The following is a 26622-nucleotide window of genomic DNA, read 5'->3' on the forward strand; positions in this document are numbered from 1 at the left end:
ACATTTTTATTTTGGCAAAAATGCTGAAAAAATAGCAGGTTTTATTTTCTTTTTTTACAGCATACACCGATCATCATAAATGATGCTATAAATTTGTTCAGGTTATTACGGCCATGATGATACCAAATATGTATATTTTATGTATTGGGACTTTTAATAATGTTTATTACAAAAAATGTGCATTTTGTATATTTTTACAGATTTTTTTCTTTATTAATTAGACTTTTTATACTTTTATTTTTATTTTTTTACTTTAATGTACTGGCATGTATCTATATACCAGTACATTAGACTGTGTATTAATAGTAGACAAGCAGTTGTTGGACATACCTAAGTTTGCCCTAACAACAGGAAATGGACCATGGGCTGTCTGCCCATATATGGTATGTCCTTTGATCAAACGGGGTGCCCCTTCTCATTTTCCCCCTGAATGCTGAGGTCCGCTTTGATTGTGGCATTTAAGGGTATAACAGCAGAGGTTTGTTTAATCTCCACCGTTAGAGCAGGGCTGCAGCTGTGTATTACAGCCGTTGTCCTTCTACTAATCGCGCGCGCACACTTGTGCCCGCACCATAAGAATGATGTGATACGGCCGGCACTGAAGAGCAGTGGTAGGCGCTGTGCAGTTCGCTAGCCATGTTCTCTGTCTTCAGGGTCAGTGCCGCCGCTCATTAGTGCAGCGCCGGCCGCATCACATCATGCCAGTGACTACAGTCATGTGTTACAATACTAAGCTGTGCGGCAGCACAGCTTCATATCGAAATACATGAATCCACGGTATTGAACCATTTGAGGGTGCACAGCATCGAAATAGTATTGATATTCCGATGCATCATGCAACACTAGTCCTTTCACAGTAGAGCTGTCCTAGCAGTCCCTCTGCCATGGAAGGAATACTACAGTGTTCTGTACATGTTACAGGAAGACTTATGAACAGCTAGAGCAGCTCCTCCACCATGTGAGGACCCCATCAAACATCTCCACTAACATATCTCAACATAACAAGGCAGATTTTTCCATTCAGGACTCAAGGAAATCCGTCATAGTTGCAATGGTGGCCACATTTGTTGACACCTAGCTTTTTCATAAACAGATATACCGAAGAAACAGTTTAATAGAATTTTTAAAGCTTGACAGAAGAGGATACTTCCAAAAATTGATATTTACTGGTTATTTTATTTTAGTGGAAAGTGATCTTTCGGCAGCTAATCTTTTTTTGATCCTGGGTGTTGGCAATAAATAATCCCAGTGTCTAGGGGAAATATTTCTGATCTTGGGCGGCTTAATAAATGGCAACATAAAGCACTGATGAACAAAAAGACAAATGCAAGTCCGAACACACCAGAAGCCAAAAACTCTGTCCTGAACATCACAGTATATAGGTCTGTTCTTATAAGCAGATTGAAATTATTTTTGAGACTTTTCATTGTTTCTGTGCACAAGGTACTCAGTAGCCATGTTTTAGTTTCAGTGATGGACCTAATACTATAAAGAAATTTTTCTCAAATATCTTCAGTAAGCAAATTCATATAAAGTCTCTTATATTTTTTGTATTCAGTTTCTCTTTAATATTTCTGGTTCGGGGCAGGAACCCTTTTCAAGCTTCACTGCCTTTAATATCCTTTGACTTTGTAGTGGCAATTTGACACTATGCTGTAAATTCTAAGCTTCTCGCTTTGTCACTTACAGTTACATTGCTATAAAACACTGGTAACTTTTGCCAGAACAAAGATAGTAGGAATATAATAAGATCCTTGACAGCGACAGAATCTACTTAAAACTTTGAAATCTGTAGACAGAATGTGCTGCCAAAATAAGCATTAACCCCGATTTTTTTCCGTTTTTTTTTTCCTACAGCCATCAGATACTGTGACAGATGCCAGCTTGTGAAGCCTGACCGCTGTCATCACTGTTCCGTCTGTGATAAGTATGAACCCATTTCCCTCTGATCATTTGTACAAGATTAGAAGCCTCCCAGATGTAGGAGAACTCGGGCTCTCATTGCTGTCAGTATGTGCCTCTCTAAATGATGTAGTCGGTTTCAGCTGGTAGGCATATTGACAGCACTGCTCTTTGTTGATGTTGATTTCCTTGAATTGGAAGAAGCCAAAGAGCTGTAATTAGACACAATGAATAACTAGGTCATATAGGAGACGAAATCTATACCCGACACAAGCACAAGGTTTCATGCAGCCCAGATGACTGAGGAAGGAAACAATCAAACGACATTTAGTTCAGAATTTCTTTTTATTTACTTCAATGCATTTCCTCTCAAAGATGTGCAAATTTTTTTATCTAGAGCTACTTTACTGTGACATTTAGATACTTTGTGTCGCCTGACTAGTTTTCATCCGTCACAGAAATTGGACATTAATTACCGTCTTCTTTTTTTTTTTTTTTTTTTTTTAATCTCCATACTTAGGCCCATTCACCTCTATGGGAGTTACGGAAACAGCATAGCTCTGCAAACTTGGTTCTTTCCGTACACCCGGTAACCTCGTAACTTTGTGGCCGGAGCCCATCGACAGCCTGAGAAGTTGGACAGGAGTCAGGGGTACCTGCATTTATCAGACATTTATAGCATATCTTGCGGATATGCCATAATTGTCGTAGATTGGAATTCCCCTTTTAAGCCATTCCAGAGGCAGGACGTAACCCTTTAGTGAGCAGCCTATTTTGGGCCTTAAATGGGTTTTCTAACAAATTTTAAAAAGTAGTCAAGGAAAAAGGGATGCAATAAATGTTTTTTTTGAAAAGCATTACTTACCTCACATATCCTCAGACGTTCCAGTGCCGCTGCTCTGGTCCTCCCCGCCGCTGTTTATTGACATGGCTACAGTGATGACGTTCCCATATACACACGTGATCGCTGCAGCTATTCAATGGACTCATTGGTCCTTTTCCCTATACCGACGAAGATCAGTCATTGGCTCCAGAAAGCACGTCATCGCTGCATTCATGTCAATAAACAGTAGCGAGAAGGACTGGAGCAGCAGTGCTGGAATGCTGGGGAATCGGAGGGGAGTAATGCTTCTTTATTTTATTTTTTATAGTATTCTCTTCCCCCTTGGACAGTTTTTTTATTAAGTCGGAAAACCCATTCAATGACGTAGCGATTTTTTTTGATCATCGTTTTTCTTTAAACTTCCCCATGTGAGTGCTTGTTTTTTGCAGGACAATTTGACGTTTTTAATGGCACCATTATGGGGAACATATGATTTATTGATTACATTTTATTGTTTTTTTGGCGGGGCTAATGAAAACGAATAAAAAATACCAATGATGTGCAGCTTTTGTAAAAAAAAAATCGTTTTTTCACAATAAAGCATTTTGGATGGAAGAAAATAGGGTTTTTTTTTAAAAAATTGTACTTAGGATTTTTCATTTATTTTTTTACTCCCACTATGGAACATTACTATGTGATCATTTGATCACTTTTATATTGCACTGCAATACTTCTGTATTGCAGTGTATTGTGCCTGTCAGTGTAAAACTGACAGGCATTCTACCTAATAGGCATACACAAAAGGTAGACCTAGGGACCTTTGTTAGGCCCCCGACTCCCATAAAAACCACCGACACACATGACTGCGGCATCTAAGGGGTTAAACAAGCAAGTTTGAATCAAACTTCAATCCCACTCAATAGAGCAGGAACTTGGCTGTCTGTAGACAGCACGACATCCGCTCTAGCCAGCAAAGGACACCCGAGCCAGCCTTATGTCACAGCGCCGCCTTTTCACAACGCTGTGGCATAAGTACCCTTAATGACTGTCGTGAAAATTATTGCAGTGTTATTGTACAAGCAATTAAACAATGCCATTTTCAAGTCCCCTAGGTGGACTCAAAAATAGTCTTTAGTAATATAAGAAAAAGAAAATATGAAAAGTTAAAAAAAATAAAGTAACGTTTAAAAAAAAAAAAAAAGGAAACGTAATTGGTATTACCACGTTTGTAAAAGTCTAAACTATTACAATATAACATTATTTAACCAACAGTGTGAGGGCTGTAAAAAACAAACGAAACCAGTTTTTTGGTCTCCGTACCTCCCACAAAAATTGAAATAAAAAGTGATCAATAAGTCGTATGTACCCCAAAATATACCAAAACCACTGTTCGCCCCACTAAAAACAATCCCTCAGAAACACGCAGGTCCATCAATGAGAAAATGTAAAAGTTATGAGTCTCAGACTATGGCAATACAAAACTATTTTTCTAACAAATTTGTTTTATTTTGTACAAGTGCATTAAAAAAGAAAAAAAACCAGTAAGAATTTACTACTGCTGAAATCGTATTCACTTGTAGAATAAAATTAACATGTCATCTATACCGCAACGGGAATGCCATAAAAGTGAAAACAATAAAAAATAATTGTATGGGGTGCAATTTTGCATTGTTTCCTAGTACATTATGTAACACATTAAATGGTGCCATTAAAAAAAAATACAACTGGTCCCGCAAAAAAAGGCCTTACACGGCTATGTCGACAAAAGAATAAAAAAGTTATGGCTATTGGAATGCGGGCAGGAGAAAATAAAAAAAATAGCTGTGGTGGGACGGGGTTAATAAATCTCTCTCAATGTGCTGTCTCCATAAAAATTCTTTCACACACAGAATTTTTCTGGCAATTTTTGCAGCATCAAAATATGCTTCTAGCAACACCAGCGTTATAAAAATGTAACATGGGTTCTTTTATGGTGTTTTTGGTGGCGTTTTTTCATCTAATGTCAGTTTGTACATGTTTATTTTTTTTTGGGCGTTTTTGAAGTCCTAAAGGAAAGCCTATGAAAAAAAATGGCATACCCAGGGCATGCTGCGTTTGGGGAAAAAACTGCACTAACCACAAAATTGGCACAAACCAAAACGCAGTTGTATTTAGTGTATATTTTACTGCAGACTCTAATATAACATCTGGCCATACTAAAAAAAAATGCACAAGGCTTTAAGCAAACATTCTAGTTCTCTTCAGAAAGTTATCACAGTGCAAAAAAGAAACTGTTCAGTGTAAAATAGCTCTGCTACTGCTAGATATATTACGTTTTATACAATACAGTACATATACATGGTAAATTATCTAAGCACAGTCACTTCCAGGAGGCACCACAACCATCGAGGGAAAATGCCTGATCAAACAGCCAGGGTTGTCGAACTGACATCTGTCAACTTCTGAGCCTTTCCATATATCGTTCGGTAGGTGGAAGGGTGTTGGAATTGGTGAAATGTTTCCATCTCCACCAAGAGCTAGTGTATGTAACTATAGTCCTCAGGTGACTATCAGTTCCTCCCTGTGATGAGTGAAGGCCCCCTCTGTGAAGGATAATAGAATTCCAGAAAACAAATGTTCTATTTTCTTTTAAATCTTATCCACTAGAACACATTGAATGTTCTAGTTCTGTTAGAATATTTTCTGCTAAGGTGTACTCTAGTAAATATGTTTTGTCAGTTGTGTATATTTTGTTTTTTTCCTCTAGGTGTATTCTGAAAATGGATCACCATTGTCCTTGGTATGTACCAGCTCAAAATTTGGCAATAGCACTCTAGACCATAACGAAGGTGGTTTTAAAGGGGCTTTCCATGACCTAGAGGACCTGTCACCTATCCTTCCGTCTACTTTAGTAAATCCTTTTTTTAACCCATGAAATAACAATTCTGGAGCATATTTTCTTAGATCTCTACATTGTGCCGTTCCTCCTAGAAATGTATGAATAAATTAACAACTGGGTGTTACCATTTCACTTGTGAAATGTGTGTTTCCTCAGGCAGTCTCCCTCTGTCAGCACTGATTGGACATTGTCAGTCTGTGTAGGGACACCCCTCCAACTGGCAACACCCAGCTGTCAATTTATTCATACATTTCTAGGAGGAATTACAGAGAATTGGAACAATGTAGAGTTCTAAGAAAAGATTCTCCAAAATTGTTATTTCTTGGGGACTACAATTATTTTCTAAAATAGACATGTCAGGAAAGGGGAAAGGTTATCAATGTTTAAAGAGGACTCTGTAATATAGGCCATCAATATTTGATTGTGGGGTCCAACATGTGCTGATCAACACAATTAAGTCGCAGCAGCGCTTATCCTCTTCTTTGTTTAAACAGGCACAGTGACTCGTTGGTATAGGCACCTGTGTCAAAGTACTGTAGCTCGTCCCCTTCACTTGAAAGGAAAAAGTTTAAAGGGGTTATCTGGGACTTCAAAATCTGCGGTCACGTGCCGTTCATCAGTCATGTGCCTCTGCAGCCAATCGGTGGCCTCAGCGGTCACGTGCCATTCACGTGACTGCTACAGGAGCCTCTGTGATCGGTACGGCGGAGAATGGGCCTCGGCAGGCACCAAAGCAGGGGGCACTTCCGGTGGGGGAGTACCTGATATTCTTTTTTTTTTTTTTTTTTTATACCATCCCCTGCCCTACGGCAGATTTTGAAACGTCCCGGATAACCCTATTAATGTGCCAAATGTATTGATGGCTAGTAGTTACATTAAAGGCCTAGTTTCATTAAGTCAGTACCTTTTGTGTATCATATTTGTATGTGTTAATTAAAGGGGCTGTCTAGGCATGGGGCATTGTCGGATCCAGACCCCACACCGATCAGCTGTTCTGGCTGCCTCCGACACCGAATGTTATTTTGTGGTCGGTGCCATTATACAGTGTACGGAGCCATCTGCTTCTGGCACCAACCACTGCATAACTTTCTTTTCCCAGAGGCAGCCAGAACAGCTGATCATTGCGGGGTCAGACCCCCACTGATCATATATTGATCAGATATCTGGATAGGTCATCAGTATGAAAGGCCGCCCTGTGCCTGGACAACCTCTTTTTAAGGTTTATTCTACATTTCAGACATGTAATCAGAATATAGCTTAATCCATTTAGTTATAAAATGCATCTGATATGATATGCCCTCACGGTATATGAGATATGTAGAAATTATAATAATACGGCAGAGAATACAAAGAGCTTTTCACGCCTTGTGAAAATAAATGGAACACAACATAGCTATTTCTGTGATTCTCACAGTCAATGGAACATGAGTTTTATCATGTGAGTCATAAGGAAAGCAGTGTCTCTGGATGAATCCGAGCCGCATACACTGAGGCAAACTTATTATGTCTATTTTTGAAGTTTAGATCTGGATGATAATTACTCCATATTTCAACAGAAAAGCAATGACATTAAGCTTAGGGGGGCTGTCTTCAGACCTTGGTAGGCTTAGCATTGAATCTCTCACTGCACCAAATGTCATTAAGCAAATATTAAAAGCATTGGCCTTTACTATTATAAGATATATTATAAAATATAATGTTAGTTGGGCTGGGTGTTAAAAATTTGGTGGTTTGTTCATTCTGAATGTTCTTCTGTTAAAAGAGTATTTTGGGGTATTACATTGATGGCCTATCCTTAAGATAGGCCATCAAAGTAAGCTCAGTGGGGTCCCTGTTCAATTGGATGTCGCTGTGCCTGGTGATGGAGTTAAGGGGCCGTAACAGTTCAGCAAACGCCACTGTCCCTTTGTTCTGTTGATGGGTGGGTATCCCGGGGGTAGTAAACCAAAGACCATACATTTATGGCCTATCCTAAGTTTAGGCCATTAATGTAATATCCCGTAAAAAAAAAATTTAAACCCTTCCTGCTGCAGCCACTTTTGACCTTCCTGACTCATTTTTCAAATCTGACGTGTCAATTTATGTGGTAAGACCATTGAAATGCTTTAACCTATCCGAAAAATTCTAAGATTGTTTTCTCGTGACATATTGTACTTTATGTCAGAGGTAAAATTTGGTCTATACATTCAGCATTTATTTGTGAAAAACACCAAAATTTAGAGAGAATTTCCAAAAGTGTTTTTTCTTAAATGTATCTGCTTGTAAGACAGATCATTATAGCACACAAAGTAGTTACTAATTAACATTTCCAATACATCTACTTTATGTTGGCATTGTTTTTTGAACATCCTTTTATTTTTATAGGACTCAACAATGCTTAAAACTTCAGCAGAAATTTCTCACATTTTCAAGAAAATTTCAAAAGCTTATTTAAAGTTCTGAAGTGGCTTTGAGGGGCCTATATACTAGAAACCCCCATGAATCACCCCATTTTAAAAACGGCAGCCCTCAAAGTAATCAAAACTGCATTTAGAATGTTTCTTAACCCTTTAGGCGTTTCACAGGAATGAAAGCAAAGTGGAGGTGAAATTTATATATTTCAGTTTTTCTGCAGAAATTTCATATAAATCCATTTTTTCTGGAACACAGAAGGATTTACCAGAGAAACACAAATCAATATTTATTGCCCAGATTCTGCAGTTTTTAGAAATATCCCACATGTGGTCCTAGTGGGCTAATGGACTGAAACACAGGCCTCAGAAGCAAAGGAGCACCTAGTGGATTTTGGGGCCTTATTTTTATTAGATTATATTTTAGGCACCATGTCAGGTTTGAAGATGTCTTGTGGTGCCAAAACAAAGGAAACACCCCACAATAGACCCCATTTTGGAAATGACACCCCACAAGGAATTCATATAGGGATGTAGTGAGCATTTTGACCCCACAGGTGTTTCATAGATTTTATTAGAATTTGGAAAGTGAAAATGGAAAAAAAATTCCAATAAGATGTCGTTTTAGCTAAGAAAAACCCCCCACTATTTCCACAAGGAATAAAGGAGAAAAAGCCCTCCAACATTTGTAAAGCAACTTCTCCAGAGTACAACAATACCCTATATGTGGTCATAAACTGCTGTTTGGGTAGACGCCAAATCTCAGAACAGAAGGAGCACCATTTGGCGTTTGGAGCACAGATTTTGCTGGATTGGTTTCTTGGCACCATGTTGCTTTTGCAAAGCCCCTAAGGTACTATTACAGTGGAAACTCCCCAAAAGTGACTCCATTTGGGAAACTACACCCCTTGAGGCATTCATCTAGGGGTCTAGTGAGTATTTTGACCCCACAGGTGTTTGATTGATTTTATTAGAATTGGGCAGTGAAAATAAAAATGTCATTTATTTTTCAATAAGACATAGCTTTAGTTACATTTTTTCTTTTCTCAAATAAAGGACATATTTGTAAAGCAATTTCTTCCGAGTACAGCAGTACCTCATATGTGGTGATAAACTCCTGTTTGGTCACACGGCAGGGTTCAGAAGGGAAGGAGCGCCATTTGGCTTCTGGAGCACAGATTTTGCTGGATTGGTTTTTCAGCATCATGTCGCATTTGCAAAGCCCCTGTGGGATTAAAATAGTGGAAACCTCTCAGAAGTGACCTCATTTTGGAAACTATACCCCTCAAGGTATTCACCTAGGGGTGTAATGAGCATATTCACCCCACAGGTGTTTTCCAGAAATTAGTGTGCATTTGATGTTGCAGAGTGAAAATGGCAATTTTTCCATAGATATGCCAATTCAGTGTCCAATATATGGTGCCCAGCTTGTGCCACCATGAAAAGACCGCTCTCTAATTATTATGCTGTGTTTCGCGGTTTTAAAAAACACCCGATATGTGGCCCTAATCTTCTGCCTGGACATTCGACAGGACTCGGGATTGACAGAGTACCATGTGAAATTGAGGCCTAATCTGGAGATTTACAAAGTATTGGTTCACATTTCAGAGCCACTGATGTGAAATAATAAAATAAACCCCTGAGAAGTGACCTCATTTTGGAAACGACACCCTTCAAGGCATTTATTAAAGGGTGTAGTGAGCATTTTTACCCCACTGTTTTTTTTCCATAAATTAATGTGCTGTGGATGGTGCAAAGTAAAAATTACAAATTTTCCCTAGATATGCCATTTCAGAGGCAAATATGTTGTGTTCAGTTTGTGCCACTGGAGACACACACCACAAAAAAAATTCAAAGGGTTCTCCTGGTATGCCATATATGTGGAAGTAAACTGCTGTATGGGCACATTGTAGGGCTCAGAAGAAAGGGAGCGCCATTTGGCTTTTGGAGCGCAGATTTTGCTTCGTAGTAGTTTTGTTTGGGGCAAAAAATAATGGGGTAAAAAAAAATAATAATCCATAGATGCGTGTTAAACTGTGAAGCAATCCTTTATGCACAGGCCAGTGTCACACTGACAATTGTTGTCCTTTCTTATCCCTCTTTTGGTGCACCTTTGCAGTTTGGGGAATTTTGCTGGGAAAGTGTTGTCCTGGTATAATACGGGCACCCTCGCTTCCAGTAGATATGTTTGAGTCCTCCCCTTCCTGGTTATCTTTAGGGCTGTTTAGGTTTACTTTTAGGGCCTTGATACATCGCCTCTTGAAACAAAATAAATGTTCACCTCGGGCCTGCACATCTGCATTTTTTTTCTTTCCTGACTTATGGGAGCTTTACAAATGTTTTTTTTTTTTCATATACATAGTGGTATGAGGGCTTTGTTTTTGCGGGATGAGCTGTAGTTTCTATTGGTACCATTTTGGGGTACAAATGCGACTTTTTGATCACTTTTTATTACAATTTTTGGCAAGCAAGGTGACCAAAAAAACAGCAATTCGGGCATATTTTTTAGGTGTTTGTTTATACAGTGTTCACCATGCGTTATAAATTACATGTTAACTTTATTCTGCGGGTCAGTCTGATTCCGGCGATATAAAATTTATAGTGCCTTTTTTTATGTTTTACAACTTTTTGCACAATAAAATTTATTTTGTAAAAAATGTATTTTTTCTGTGACCATGTTCTGAGAATCATAACTGTTACATTTTTTTTGTTGACGGAGCTGTATGAGGGCTTGTTTTTGCGAGACAAGCTATAGGTTTTATTGGTACCATATTTGGATACATGCTACTTTTTGATCACTTTTTACTCCAATTTTTGGAAGGCAATGTGACCAAAAAACAGCAATTCTGGCATTGCTTTTTAGTTGTTTTTTTTTTTACGGCGTTCATTGTACAGGATAAACAAAATAATATTTCATAGTTCAGGCCAATTAGAACACCAATCATAAAGCTGGACCTTCAAGTCTCCTAGTGGGAATAAAAAAATAATTTAAAAAATAGTTGGTCGCAGGGTTGCCGATTGACTACAAACCGCTTAGATGCAGCAATTGTTTTTGATCGCTGCAGTCGCCCGTGCCATCCATTTATCGTAAGTATAGCTTTCCATGACTTATACTTATGACAAATGTCGGGAAGGAGAGGAAAATTGATCAATGGATTTGATGTTTATTTACTATTTAGCAAATTGTGAGATTCAGACTTTTCATATAAAAAATATCACCTAATCCCAGTAGATTTGAGTACAATGTAACAAATGTTTTACCGCTCAGACGGCACGAAAAATTGTCCAACGTGCAGTAAATCAAATTAATGTGTCCCAATCTTTCAGCGAATAGATATTCCAAAATCCAGTGTAGGTGCAGATAGGTCTTCTGGTCCCTGTAGTTCCACAGAGTTGCTGCTGGTCTCCCAATGTCGACAATCCAGGCAGCATATGACCCTATAACTCCAGTGTGGAAAGAAAATAACACAGTGCAACACCCTTCAACACTGTGCAATTCATGCTTGTTTTATTCCATACTCACAAGAAAAACATGATATTAAGGATATATAAAAACTGATAAAATCAGTAATGCATAAGCGGCACGCCAAACCCTCTCGCCCGACCCTGGGTTTCGCCCCTCCGGCTTGCATTTCGTTCATTAGGGTGTATTTTAGGATCTAAACCTGTCATTATATTTTTACCTGCTCCGGTCCAATATTGTATATTCTGACTTATAGAGCCAGGGAACACTATTACTTATAGTTTTGAGTACATCCTTTAAACAAAACCGCTTAAAAGCTATATACACCTTTTGAAACTTTGATTTAATAAAACCAAAACAAAAAAAACTATGTTTTATATATTTATATACATTTATCCAATTGACCTTTTATTTTTAAAAATATATTTTTGCGATACAGCTTCTATGTATCCCCTATATATAGAATCTGCCTTGTTCTCTAACATAATATATATACACACATACAGTGTGATATATGCAATTTGTGATGAATTTGTCATAATTTAATAGTATTTACTTTGTTTGTTTTATTCCTTTGTAGGGTAAACAACTGCGTTGGATTTTCCAATTACAAGTTCTTTCTACTCTTTTTAGCCTATTCATTACTGTATTGCCTTTTCATTGTTGCCACAGACCTGCAGTATTTCATCAAGTTTTGGACAGTAAGTTATTTTTTGATTTCTACAACAATATTGCTTGAAGGGTACTTGTCATGTCGAACACTTTGCAATCTGTGGGAAACATGTTATAGAGCAAAAGGTGCTGAGCAGAGTGTTATATAGTTGTGTGTGAAGAAATACAGGATAACCTGTAATTTATTAATTTAAATCCCTGTTCATTCTGGGCTTAAGTGTCTAATGGGCGTTCCTACTCAGGTATTGGCAGCTATCTCTGTATGCACAATCGTAAAGAGACGGCTGTCAATCAATGGTTGAGACCGCCCATTCTGAAGTGGCTTTAAGGGCCTTATATATTAGAAACCCCGAATAAGTCACCCCATTTTAAATTAATTAAAGCAAAGTAGAGATGAAATTTAATGTAATATTTTTTTTGTAGAATTACATTTTTAGTCCATTTTTTTTTGTAACACAGAAGGTTTTACCAAAGAATCGCAACTCAATATTTATTGCCCTGATTCTGCAGTTTTTTTTTTAAATATCCCACATGTGGCCCTAGTGTGCTAATGGACTGAAACACAGGCCTCAGAAGCAAAGGAGCATCTAGTGAATTTTGGGGCCTCCTTTTTATTAGAATATATTTTAGGCAACATGTCATGTTTGAAGAGTTATTTCGGTTCCAAAACAGTGTAAATCCCCCATTTGGGAAACTAGACCCCTCAAGGAAATTATCTAGAGGTATAGTTAGCAATTTTTGCAGAAATTATTGGAAGTAGGCTGTGAAAATGAAAATCTACACTTTTTCAAAAAAAATGTAGGTTTGTCTAATTTTTTTTTATTTCCACATGGACTAAAGGAGAAAAAGCACCCCAACATTTGTAAAGCAATTTCTCCCGAGTAAAACAATACCCGACGTGGTCATAAACGGCTGTTTGGACACACAGCAGGGCTGAGAAGGGAAAGAGCGTCATTTGGCTTTTGGAGCTCAAATTTAGCAGGAATGGTTTGCGGAGGCCATGTCACATTTGCAAAGCCCCTGGGAGGACAAAACAGTGGAAACCCCCCACAAATGACCCCATTTTGGAATCTACACCATTTGAGGGAATTATCTAGGGGTATAGTGAGCATTTTGACCCCCCAGGTTTTTTGCAGAAATTATTGGAACTAGGCGCTGAAAATGAAAATCTACATTTTTTTCAAAGAAAATGTAGGTTTGGCTAATGTTTTTTTTTTTTATTTCCACAAGGACTAAAGGAGAAAAAGCATCCCAACATTTGTAAAGCAATTTCTCCTGAGTAAAACCATACCCCATATTAGGGATGCATCGAAATTTCAATACCGTTTCGATACTGTGCATCCCCAAATGGTTCGATACCGGTATTTCATGTATTTCGATACTTAGATGTGCGGCCGCACAGCTAAGTATAGTAACACATGAATGTATGAGAGCGGGGCTGCAGCTGTGTAATACAGCCATTGCACCGCTCCCGAGTCCTGACAAGTGCGCGGGGTCAGGATGATGCGATGCGGCCGGCGCTGCATCAATGAGCGACGGCACTGAAGACAGAACATTGCGGGCGCAGTGCAAAACACCCCAATGTTCTGTCTTCAGTGCCTACGCCGCCACTCATTAGTGCAGCCCCGGCCGCATAATCGCACTTATTGTCCGCAGCGGGGCAATGGCTGTTTTACACAACCACAGCCCCGCTCTATAACGGCGGAGTTTAGGGAAACCTCTCATCTACGCCGCTATTCTGAAGAATGCTGCGATCAAAGCTGACCGCAGCATTCAGAGGTAAATGAGAAAGGGGGATGCCCCTTTGGATCGCATCACAGGGAATTCCTGTGACGCGATCGAGGGCCATACCATATATGGGCAGACAGCCCAGGGTCTATTGAAGGACCCCAGAACTGTCTTACCATATTTCCTGTTAGGGCATACTGATTTATGTCCTAACAACTGCCTGTGTACTATTCATACACAGGCTAATGTACTGGCATAAAGTTTAAAAATAAAGTAAAAACAAAGTAATATTAAATTGTAAAAAAATACACATACACTTTTTTTTACAATATACATTAAAATAAATTTCAATACATAAAACATACACATATTCGGTATTGGCGCGGCCGAAATAACCTGCTCAACAATTTTTTTGCGTCATTTATGATGTGTACGCTGTAAAAAAATAAAATAAAAACTGCTTTCTTTCACTTATTGTGAGGCACGATGTGTGATGAATTTAACCTCCATGTGCCTCACATTAATAGTAATTAACCCTATCATGTACCTTACACATTAACCCATTATGACTGGGAAACATGATGGAGTTACTATTAATGTGAGGCACATTCAAAATTAATCACACCTCACGCCTCACATCAGAAAATGGAAGAACTTTTTTTTATTATTACTGTTGGCAAAGTATTGTTTTGGTATCTAAATCGCAATACTACACAAAGTATCGGTATCAACGTCCAAATTATGGTATCGTGACATCCCTACCACATATGTGGTCAGAAATTGCTGTTTGGACACACGGTAGGGCTCAGAAGGGAAGGTGTGCCATTTGGATTTTGGAATGGTTTCTGGGCGCCATGTCACATTTGCTGAGCCCCTGTAGTACAAGTTTAGTGGAAACAACCCAAAAGTGACCCCAATTGGCAAACTGTACCGCCCTAAGGAATGAAAACAAAATTTCCAATAGGATGTAGTGTAAGGCTGGGTTCACACGACCTATTTTCAGACGTAAACGAGGCGTATTATGCCTCGTTTTACGTCTGAAAATAGGGCTACAATACGTCGGCAAACATCTGCCCATTAATTTGAATGAGTTTGCCGACGTACTGTGCAGACAACCTGTCATTTACGCATCGTCGTTTTACAGCTGTCAAACGACGACGCGTAAAAATACAGCCTCGTCAAAAGAAGTGCAGAACACTTCTTTCAGACGTAATTTGAGCCGTTCTTCATTGAAGTCAATGAAGCACAGCTCAAAATTTACGACTGTCAGAGAAGCCTCGCAAAATGCGAGGAGGAGCATTTACGTCTGAAACGAGGCAGCTGTTTTCTCCTGAAAACAGTCTGTCTTTTCAGACGTAAAAGCCTCTCATCGTGTGCACATACCCTTAGATCAACATTTTTCATTTATACAAGGAATAAAGAAGAAAAGGCACCCCAATATTTATAAAGCAATGTCTCCCGAGTACAGTAACACCCCATATATGGTTATATACTGCTGTTTACATATATGGGAGGGTTCAGAAGAAAAGGAGTGGTATTTGACTTTGAGCGTAGACTTTGCTGCAATGGTTTACGGATGCCATGCCACATTCACAAAACCCCTAATATACCAAAAAAAGTGACCCCATTTTAGAAACTACACCCCTAAAGGTATTTATCAAGGGATGTAGTGAGAATTTAAACTCCACTGGTGTTTTTTAGAAATTATTATGCAGTGGATGGTGAATATTGCCATTTTTCCACTGATATGCCTATTCACCGTACATTATGTTGTGCCCAGCTTGTGCCACTGGAGAATCTTACCCCACAAATTGTTAAGCGGGTATGGTAATTTCTTACATGTGGACGTAAACTTCTGTTTGAGCACACTGTAGGGCTAAGAAGGGAAGGAGCGCCATTTGGAGCATGGATTTTGATTGGTAGTAGTTTTGTTTGAGTATTACTGCTATTTCAGTTTATAACGTGAGGGCATATGTAGTCTGTGCAGACAGTGGCGGATTATCATTAGGACGGTTCCGGTGGCCGCCCGGGGCCCATGGCCGGCCGAACCGCACGGACCCCCTCATGCCCCGTGGCGTCGCTAGCATCGGAGGGGGCCCCGGTGCTAGCGGCAGCCACATTCAGTGGTGTAACTATATTGGTCACAGCAGTCGCAATTGCGACCGGGCCCAGAAGCCATGGGGGCCCGCAGCCCCGCGCACCACATCAATGAAAAGTTACTATAGTAACTGGGGCCTATGTAATAAACTACACGCGCCCCTGTTACTATAGTAACTGACAGTACTTACCCCTCCTCTTCCTGGAGCGCATCGCAGGTTCTGACGTCACAGCGCTGTGCAAAGCGCATAACACCCGGGACCCCCGCCAATCGGCTAATTTGAAGAGGTTCCAGCCGCTCATACGAGCGCTACTTCCATTTCATTCCGGTCACTATCTCGGACGTGTCAGCGATTCACAGTGTGAGCAAGTGAGGGAAATGAAGGGAAGCCGCACTCGTATGAGCTCTGCACCCCCTTCAAGACAGCTGATTGGCGGGGGTCCCGGGAGTCTTACCCCGACCCATCAGCTATGGATGGCCTATAGTGAGGATAGGCCATCATTGTTTAGTGACTGGACAAGCTTTAAAGCCTACCGTATGTTAGGCTTAGATACAGGGCCCCAGCTTATACTGCATAAGAATACTGTCTGCTGGACCCTGTAGCTAAGCCTACCTTAGGCTTAGATACAGGGTCCATCAAACAGTATCAAACATGCACATGGGCCCTGTATCTAGGGCCCTGTATCTAAGGCCCTCTTCACATCACCGCTGCCCTTCCATTGAGGGGTTCCATCTTGTTAACCCCTTAACGGAAAGGCAAACGGAAACCTTCGCTTCCGTTTGCATCACCATTGATCTCAATGGTGATAGAAACTTTGCTAATGGTTTCCGTTTGTCACCGTTGTGAACGGGTTCCGTTGTTATGGCGGAATCAATAGCGCAGTCGACAATGCAAAACAATGGAATCCTGCCACAACGGTGAGAAACGGAAATCTTTAGCAACGTTTCCGTGACCATTGAGATCAATGGTGAGGGAAATGCAAGCGGAGGTTTCAGTTTGCCTTTCTCTTGAGGGGTTAACCTGACGGAACCCATCAACGGAAGGGCAGCGGTGATGTGAACAAGCCCTTACTAATTATTTCTTTTTTTACAGGTTCGGTTGTTAGACTACGTTGGATTCGATGACGTCTTTTTTATTCTCAATAAAATGGTTAATGAGGGTTGTGTGGGGGTGTTTTATTTCAATAAATATATTTTTTATATGTCTTTGTATTTTTTTTTTAACTTTATCGCTACCTACTTACTAATGGCCGCCTACAGGTTGGCATTATCCATTACTAAGTCGGGGCTTAGTGTTAGCCGGTGAAAAGGATAACACTAACCCCCATTATTACCCCGGTACCCACCGCCACCAGGGGTGCCAGGAAGAGCCGGGTACGATCCGGTACCCGACTATCTGTAGTGATGGCTGGGCACTAAGGCGGCCGCATGCTGGTATTGTTAGGCTGGGAAAGGCCAAAAACAGTGGCCCTTCCCAACCTGGTAATGCTTGCCTGCTGCTGTGTTGTATCTGGCTGGTTATGAAAAATGGGGGGACCCACGTCATTTTTTTAAAATAAATTTTTGGATAGCACAATGTGGGGTTCCCCCATTTTTATAACCAGCCAGATACAACATAGCAGCAGCAGGCTAGCGTTACCAAGGTGGGAAGGGTCACAGTTTTTGGCCTTTCCCAGCCTAATAATCCCAGCCTGCGGCCGTCCCAGAGCCCCTCCGTCACTACAGATGGTCGGGTACTAGATCGTACCCGGCTCTTCCTGGTGGCGCTCGGTACCATGGTAGTAATGGGGATTAGTGTTAACCTCTTCATGTCTAACATTAAGTCCCCCCTTAGTAATGGGCGTTGTCAATCAGCAGGCATCTATTACTAAGGTGGTAGTTATAAAGTTTAAACAAATACAAAGACATAGATAAAATATTTTATTGAAATAAAAATTCCACACAACCCTCGTTATCCATTTTATTGAGAATAAAAAAAAACGCAGTTATCGAAGTAGTCTTCGAATCTGAAGTAGTCCAACAACCGAACTTGTAAAAAAACACAAACACACAAAAATAATTAGTAACACATCAAAAAGGAAAATAATTATTATGCTTACCTTTCCCGGGTCCAGCGCTGGAGCTTCAATGTCAGCGAGCTGGGCCCTATATCTAATCCAATCATGTGTGATACTGTCTGCTGGGCCCTATATCTAATCCTGTCATGTGTGATACTGTCTGTTGATCCACTGTATCTAATCCCATAATGTGTGCTACTGTCTGCTAAGCTGCTGTATGTAATCCTATCCATAGCTATAGGGTCATAGTGCTATATATATGCTGTCATATATATATATATATATATATATATATATATATTCATACACACACACACACACACACACATTTTTTTTGTGGGGGGCACATATGTTTTGGGGCTATTCCCCCTGATGTTTTGAGTCCTTAGTGACGCCCCTTACTGCTGGTGCTGCATTGTTGGATCACTTAGGAGACCCAGCGATGCAGCTGACAGCTGCGGGCCATCGACCATGAGAAGTTTGGGGGGAGGGGGGCCCAAGAAGAACATTTGCATCGGGGCCCATGAGCCTTTAGCTACGCCCCTGGCCACATTAATTTGTATCTGAGTCCTCAGGACAGTTAGCAGGAACGGGGAACACTGGGAACTGGAAGCCACTTGCATAGACATTCTAGGATAATGACAAGAAGGCTCAGGCAAGATAGGAAGGGACAGAGCCCTTCTTATAGTTCAGGGTGCTCTGGAAGCAATCAGCTCAATCTCACACCAGTGTGCGCTCCAAGGCTGGTTGACAGCTCACAAGCACACCCTGGTGGTCACTGTGGAACAGGACGGCCACATGTGCAGACATCTCTGGAGAGAAGGGCGTCGACCAGATGGAAGGCTTTCGTGGTCAGCGACCACAGACGTTACATGTAGTTTAGGAAGTTTTGCTGGGAAAGTGCTGCGCTGGTATAATACGGGCACCCTCGCTTCCAGCAGATGTGCTATGTCCCTTCCCTTTCTAGTTCCTAAATACTATGGCCCTGAAACTGAAGGAATGTTCCCCTCTGGCCTGCACATTTCATTACCACATTACTAGTGCCATAACTTTTTGTTATTTTTCGTTTGATGGAGCTGTGTGCGGTCCTGTTTTCTTGCTAGACAAGCTGTAGATTTTATTGGTACCATTTTGGGACACATCAGATTTTTTGATCACTTTTTATTTCATGTTTTTTTGAAAGAGGAAATGACCAAAAACAAGCAATTCTGGAATAGTTTTTTACAGGATTCTTATTTTTTTCGGCATTCACCGTGCGCCATAAACTACATGTTAACTTTATTCTGAGGGTCGATACATTTACGGCAATTTTTTTTATGTATTACAGGTTTTGCACAATAATTATTTTTTTTTTAAAAGATCATTTGTTTTCTGTGTTGCCATATTCTATGATCCATAACTTTTCTATTTTTGCGTGGACAAAGCTGTGTCAGGGATTTTTTTTTTTTGCAGGACGGTTTGTTGTTTTTATTGGTACTATTTTGGAGTAAATGTGACTTTTTGATCACCTTTTCTTCCACTTTTTTGGGAGATGTGACCTAAAAACAGGGATTCTGACGGTTTTTGTTTTTTTTTACTTGAAACTCGTATTTTTTTACAACATTTTTATTAACTTTATTAAACTTTTTTTATTTGTCCCACTAGGGGACTTGAGGGACTGAAGCCCCGATCGCTATTCTAATACACTGCACTACATACGTAGTTCAGTGTATTAGAGCTGTCTGTTATTCACTGACAGCAAACCGATAAGTACCCGCTCTGGCAGGTCGTCATCGGCTTCCGTACAAGCCAAACATGGAGGGCATTATTTAGCCTCTGGTTGCCATAGCAACCCAGCGATTGTGTCGCTGGTGTGCCGTTCGGGTAAAAAACCCTCAGATGCTGCGCTCTTTATTGAGCGCAGCATCTGAGGGATTAATCGGCCGGATTGAAGACCGTTACCAGGGGTGTCCGCTATAACATACAACTGACACCCGGCAATGATGGTGCAGGCTTCGCTTCTATCACCGCGACGTAATGGTACTGCGGTTTGTGGGAACTCCTTCCCGACAGCGCCATATATATATATATATATATATATATATATATATATACGGCATATGTCGGGAAGGGGTTAATCCTTACTACTAAAGGGAATGTATCACGTTGTTGGTGTTGTGTTTATTTATTTTATTCACTAATTAAAAGAATATACTGAAACAAAAAACTTTTTTTTATTTGTAGATTTTTTTCAATTTTATTTTCTTAACATGATTATGGGGGGGAAAATTATTAACTGATTTTTGGGCATGCTATGGGACATGTGCAGAAGACACTGTGCAGGGATGAGTTGGTGAGCTGTTCCCATCACCTATTGTCAATGGTGTGATTTTGTGTTACCTGCCTCCAGGTTTATAATAGAGGTGTTATGTTTGATTTTAATTCTTACCTCTGATGTTAATGAGATGACTGCTGGAAAGTGATTTCTACAAAACAAGACGTGCCAGCGTATTGTGAGGCTCAGTGGACCGTGTGAAAACTGCAATATTTCAGCTTTTTTTCGTATTATAGATAGTGACATGGAAAGTTGAAAAACCAAACACAGTTTTTTAATGTGAAAAGCTGATTTTAACACTTTAGTGACCAGCCTATTTTTGGCCTTAAAGATGGAGTAATTTTTTCAGTTTTTTTGATCGTGGCATGTCAAAAGCCATAACTTTTTATTTTTCTGTGGACATAGCCCAATGAGGGCTTGTTTTTTGCGGGACAAGGTATATTTTTCAATGGCAACAATTTGGGATACATGCAATTTATTGATTAACTTTTACTACCTTTTTTTAGGGGGATAATGGGAAAAAAATAAAACGCAAAAAAAGAATTTCAAATTTACACTGTTCCTTAGGACACAGATACAGTTGAAGCCAATGGAGGATCAGGCAGCCTTCAGCTCCCTGCTCCGCCATTCAGTATTTAAATGCCGGCTGTGAGCAGCTCGGCGCAGACAGGCGCGAAGCAGTGATGTCATCGCGCCTGCGCCGAGCCACACACTGCAAAGATTGGAGGAGCAGAGGGATCTCCTCCATTCGTCAGGGGAGGGATCTCCTCCACTCGTCAGGGGAGGGATCTCCTCCACTCGTCGAGGGAACAGGTCTAAGTGAGTGTTTTATTTTATTATTTTTATTAGGCACTATGGGGGCATTATACTGGATATGGGGTCAGCTGTGGGAGCATCAAACTGTGTGGGGGCACTATGGGAACATTAAACTGTATGGGGGCATAATACTATGTGGGATGCACTATAGGGGCATTATACTGGGTGCGGGCAGCTATTGGACATTATACTGGGTGTGGAGGGCAGCTGTGGGGGCATTACACTGTGTAGGGTCACTAAGAGTGCATTAAACGGTGTGGGGGCATTATGCGATGTGGGAGGCACTATAGGGGCGTTATACTGTATGGGGGAGCTATAGGGGCCATATACGGTGGGGGCAGCTATAAGGGCATTATACTGTGTGGGGGCAGAAATGGGGCATTATACTGGGTGTGGAGGAAAGCTGTGGTTGCATTAAACGGTATGAGGGGCACTATGGGGGCATTAAACTGTGTTCGGGCAGCTATGGGTGCATTATACTGTGTGGAGGGCACTATTGGGGCATTATACTGTGGGGGCAGCTATAGGAGCATTATAATGTTTGGGGGCAGCTATGGGGCAGTATACTGTGTGGGGACAGCTATGGGACATTATAGTGGTTATGGAGGACAGCTGGTGGGCATTATACTGTGTGCTGGGTGACTATGGGCCATTATACTGTGTGGAAGCAGCTATGGGGACATTATACTGTGTAATGGGCAATATGGGGGCAATATACTGTGTATGGGAGGCAATATGTGGGCATTATACTGTGTGTGTGGGAGGCACTATAGAGGCCAGGGTTGTCACAATACCAGAATTTGGACTTCGATACCGATACTTTGTATATTATTGCGATTTTCCATACCAAACGATACTTTGCCAACAGTAATAAATAAAAAGGTTCTTCCATTTTCTGATGTGAGGCACGAGGTGTGATGAATTTTGAATATGCCTCACATTAATAGTAATTAACCCCATCATGTTTTTCAGTCATAATTGACAACATTGGTTAATGTGTAAGGTACATGTTGGGGTAATTACTATTAATGAGATGTACATGTAGGTTAAATTTATCACAAATAAATTTTATGCCTTCTATTAATAAGTGAAAAAAAAGTTTTTGCTTTTATTATTTTACAGCATACACATCATAAATGACGCAAAAAAATAGTTGTGCAGGTTATTACGGCCGCACCAATACCGAATTTGTGTATATTTTATGTATTGAGACTTATTTTAATGTGTATTGTAAAAAATTTGTATGTGTATTTTTTTAATTTAACATTACTTTATGTTTTAACTTTTTTATTTTTAAACTTTAATGTACTGGCATATATCTATGTGCCAGTACATTAGCCTGTGTACGGATAGTACACAGGTAGTTGTTAGGACATACCGAAGTATGCCCTAACAGGAAATATGGTAATACAGACCTGGGGTCCTTCAATGGACGCTGGGCTGTCTGCCCATATATGGTATGTCCCTCAATCGCATTACAGGGAAGCGTCACATCGATTCCCTGTGACGCAATCCAAGGGGCTTCCCCCTTCTCATTTTCCCCTTGAATGCTGCGGTCAGCTTTGATCGCAGCATTTAGGGGAATAGCGGCGGAGATCAGATTTTTCTCTCATCTCCGCCGTTAGAGCGGGCTGCAGCTGTGTAATACAGCCATTGCCCTGTTCCTGTCAAGTGCGTGCGCAGTCAGCATGAGCTAATGCAGCCGGCACTGAAGACAGAACATGGGGGTGTTTTGTAGTGAGCCGGCTATGTTCTGTCTTCAGTGTCGGCGCTCATTAGTGCAGCGCAGGTCGCATCACATCATGCTGACCGCGCGCAGACTTGTCAGGACACAAGAGCGGGGCAAAGGCTGTATCACACAGCCGCAGCCCCACTCTCATACATTCATGCGTTACAATGCTAAACTGTGCGGCAGCACAGCTTAGTATCAAAATACATGAAATAACGGTATCGAACTGTTTGAGGGTGCACGACATCGAAACAGTATCGAAGTTTCAATGCATTGTGCATCCCTAATAGGGGCATTATACAGTGTGGGGGCATCTATGGGGCATTATACTGGGTGTGGAGGGCAGTTAAGGGGGCATTATACTGTGTGGGGGCAGCTATGGGGGCATTATACCTTGGAGGGCACTATAGGGCCATTATACTGTGTGAAGACAGCTAGGGGAGCAATGTGTTATGTAGGGGCAGCTATGGGGTATTATAATGTGTGTAGGGCAGCTATGGGACATTATACCTTGTGGGGGGCAGCTATGAGTGCATTATACTGTGTGCTGGGTGACTATGGGACATTATGCTGTGTGGGGTAAGATATGGGGGCTTTATACTGTGTGTGGGAGGAATATAGGGTCATTATACTGTGTGTGGGTGTCACTATGGGGGCATTATATTGTGTGATAGGCACTATGGAGGCATTATACTGTGTGATGGGCACTATGGTGCATTATACTGTGTGGGGGCATTATACTGTGTGGGGGGCTTCATGGGGACATTGATACTGTGGGGAGGCACTATGAGAGCATGATACTGTGTGGACTGAACTTGGTTTGTATAGACTGGGTTAGAGGCGAGGTTTAACAGGAAAAATAATTGCCCTGCTTTACTATACTGTGTGCTGGGTGACTATGGGACATTATGCTGTGTGGGGTAAGATATGGGGGCTTTATACTGTGTGTGGGAGGAATATAGGGTCATTATACTGTGTGTGGGTGTCACTATGGGGGCATTATATTGTGTGATAGGCACTATGGAGGCATTATACTGTGTGATTGGCACTATGGAGGCATTATACTGTGTGATGGGCACTATGGGGGGCACTATGGTGCATTATACTGTGTGAGGGCATTATACTGTGTGGGGGGCTTCATGGGGACATTGATACTGTGGGCGGGCACTATGAGAGCATGATACTGTGTGGACTGAACTTGGTTTGTATAGACTGGGTTAGAGGCGAGGTTTAACAGGAAAAATAATTGCCCTGCTTTACTATACTGTGTGCTGGGTGACTATGGGACATTATGCTGTGTGGGGTAAGATATAGGGGCTTTATACTGTGTGTGGGAGGAATATAGGGTCATTATACTGTGTGTGGGTGTCACTATGGGGGCATTATATTGTGTGATAGGCACTATGGAGGCATTATACTGTGTGATGGGCACTATGGAGGCATTATACTGTGTGATGGGCACTATGGGGGGCACTATGGTGCATTATACTGTGTGGGGGCATTATACTGTGTGGGGGGCTTCATGGGGACATTGATACTGTGGGGAGGCACTATGAGAGCATGATACTGTGTGGACTGAACTTGGTTTGTATAGACTGGGTTAGAGGCGAGGTTTAACAGGAAAAATAATTGCCCTGCTTTACTGTACTTCAAAGTTGGGAGGTATGAAATTGCGTGGGCAACAAAACTTTTTTCATGTGAGCAGGAGTGCAGCTGCCAATCACAGCCGCACTCCCGATCGAACAGCAGAAATTAGTGAAACCTGACCTTGGTATAGGAGAGGCAGATCAAAGGGAATGCCCCTTTGTCAATGTCATAGGAATACAAGATATGTCTTTTTTAGTATAGCCAGTTATTGGGCATTCTTATGGAAGCCCTAGCAACTGCCTGTGTATTTCTTTGCACACAGTGTAATATGCTAGCATACAGGGGCGTAACTAGGAAAGACTGGGCCCCATAGCAAACTTTTGACTGGGGCCCCCCCTCCCCTGGGTGTCACACAACCCCCCCCTTGTAGATAGTGCCTTTTTTACAAACCCCCCCTTTTGATAACGCCATACAGCCCCCCTGTAGATAACACCATACAGCCCCCTTTGTAGATATCTACAGAGGGGGTTGTATGGCGCTATCTACAGAGGGGGCTGTATGGCGCTATCTACAGAGGGGGCTGTATGGCGTTCCCTACAGAGGGGGCTGTCCGGCGTTATCTACAGGGGGCACTGTATGGCGTTACCTACAGGGGGGGTCTATAGGGAATGCCATACAGCCCCCCCTGTAGGGAACGCCATACAGCCCCCCCTGTAGGGAACGCCATACAGCCCCCCCTGTAGGGAACGCCATACAGCCCCCCCTGTAGGGAACGCCATACAGCCCCCCCTGTAGGGAACGCCATACAGCGTCGTCCCCCCTGTAGGGAACGCCATACAGCGTCGTCCCCCCTGTAGGGAACGCCATACAGCGTCGTCCCCCCTGTAGGGAACGCCATACAGCGTCGTCCCCCCTGTAGGGAACGCCATACAGCGTCGTCCCCCCGTAGGGAACGCCATACAGCGTCGTCGTCCCCGTAGGGAACGCCATACAGCGTCGTCCCCCTCCTGTAGGGAACGCCATACAGCGTCATCCCCCTCCTGTAGGGAACGCCATACAGCGTCCCCCCCCCTGTAGGGAACGCCATACAGCGTCCCCCCTCCCAAAAAAATTCGACCTACAGTGTGTCCTAATAAAAGACATGCATCCCCTATCCACAGGATAGGGGATACATGTGTGATCGCCTGCAGCGATAGGGAGAACGGGGGACTAAAAGTCCCCCAAGTTCTCCATGACTAACCTCTGACTTCCGGCGTCTGTGTCGGCAGCTCTGTAGAAATGAATGGAGCGCTGGTCACGCATGCGCACAAGCGGGACCGGCGCTCCATTCATTTCTACGGAGCTGCCGACACAGACCCCAGAAGTCCGAGGTTTGTGATGGAGAACTTCAGGGGACTTTCAGTCCCCCGTTCTCCCTATCGCTGCAGGCGATCACACATGTATCCCCTGTCCTGTGTATATCCTGTGGATAGGGGATACATGTATTTTGTTTAATGGCAGAGCGGGGAGATACCTCCCTGCTCTGCCGTACTGTTCAGTGGCGTCCCGCTGTAGCAGCCATAGCGGCTGCTAGCGGAGCCTCCGGCCATGGTGGGGGCCCGTGCCGGCGGACGACACGGGCCCCCTCATGCCGCGGGCCCCGTAGCAGCCGCTACTGCTGCTACGGCGGTAGTTACGCCACTGCTAGCATATATGTATATGCTAGCACATTACAAAGTAAAAAAAACAACAAGCGATTGCTTTATGGGATAGTTAAAAAAATATATATTTTTTTAAATAAAGGGAAGAGAAAACCACTACCGTAATAAAACACTTTTTTTAATACAATAAATACATTTTATTGAATATTAATTGGAGGACACCAAATAGCATCAACATACTTAATATCCTCATAACTGTAATTATCTGTACAATACATAAATAACACTATTTATAATGATTGGTTAAAAGCATAGAAAATAAGGCAAAATAGTTTTTTTCCTACACTTCCCAAATATGATAATTTCATAAAAATTAAACGCTTAAATGTGTGTACCTTAAAACGGTGCCCTTACAAGGTGCAATTTGTCCTGCAAAAAACAAAGCCTCATGCAGCCAGGTTGGAGTAGAAATAAAAAAAATGACGATCGGAATGTGGGAAGGAAAAAATAAACCAAATTTTTGGC

General features: G+C 41.6%; 1 protein-coding gene across 6 annotated transcripts in view; it reads left to right on the forward strand.

Annotated features, from left to right (window-relative positions):
* Positions 1 to 26622, forward strand: part of ZDHHC2 (zDHHC palmitoyltransferase 2) — a 155420-nt gene that overhangs the window by 92201 nt on the left and 36597 nt on the right. For 5 of the 6 annotated variants that reach the window (XM_075860118.1, XM_075860120.1, XM_075860119.1 and 2 more), the window contains 3 exons: positions 1858 to 1927; positions 5472 to 5504; positions 12037 to 12157. In XM_075860118.1, coding sequence (XP_075716233.1) covers positions 1858 to 1927; positions 5472 to 5504; positions 12037 to 12157 — 224 coding nt within the window. The remainder of the gene's footprint in view (positions 1 to 1857; positions 1928 to 5471; positions 5505 to 12036; positions 12158 to 26622) is intronic. The other variant, XM_075860117.1, reaches the window with a different exon arrangement.

Source organism: Rhinoderma darwinii, chromosome 1, assembly GCF_050947455.1.
Source record: "Rhinoderma darwinii isolate aRhiDar2 chromosome 1, aRhiDar2.hap1, whole genome shotgun sequence".
Classification (NCBI taxonomy): Eukaryota; Metazoa; Chordata; class Amphibia; order Anura; family Rhinodermatidae; genus Rhinoderma; species Rhinoderma darwinii.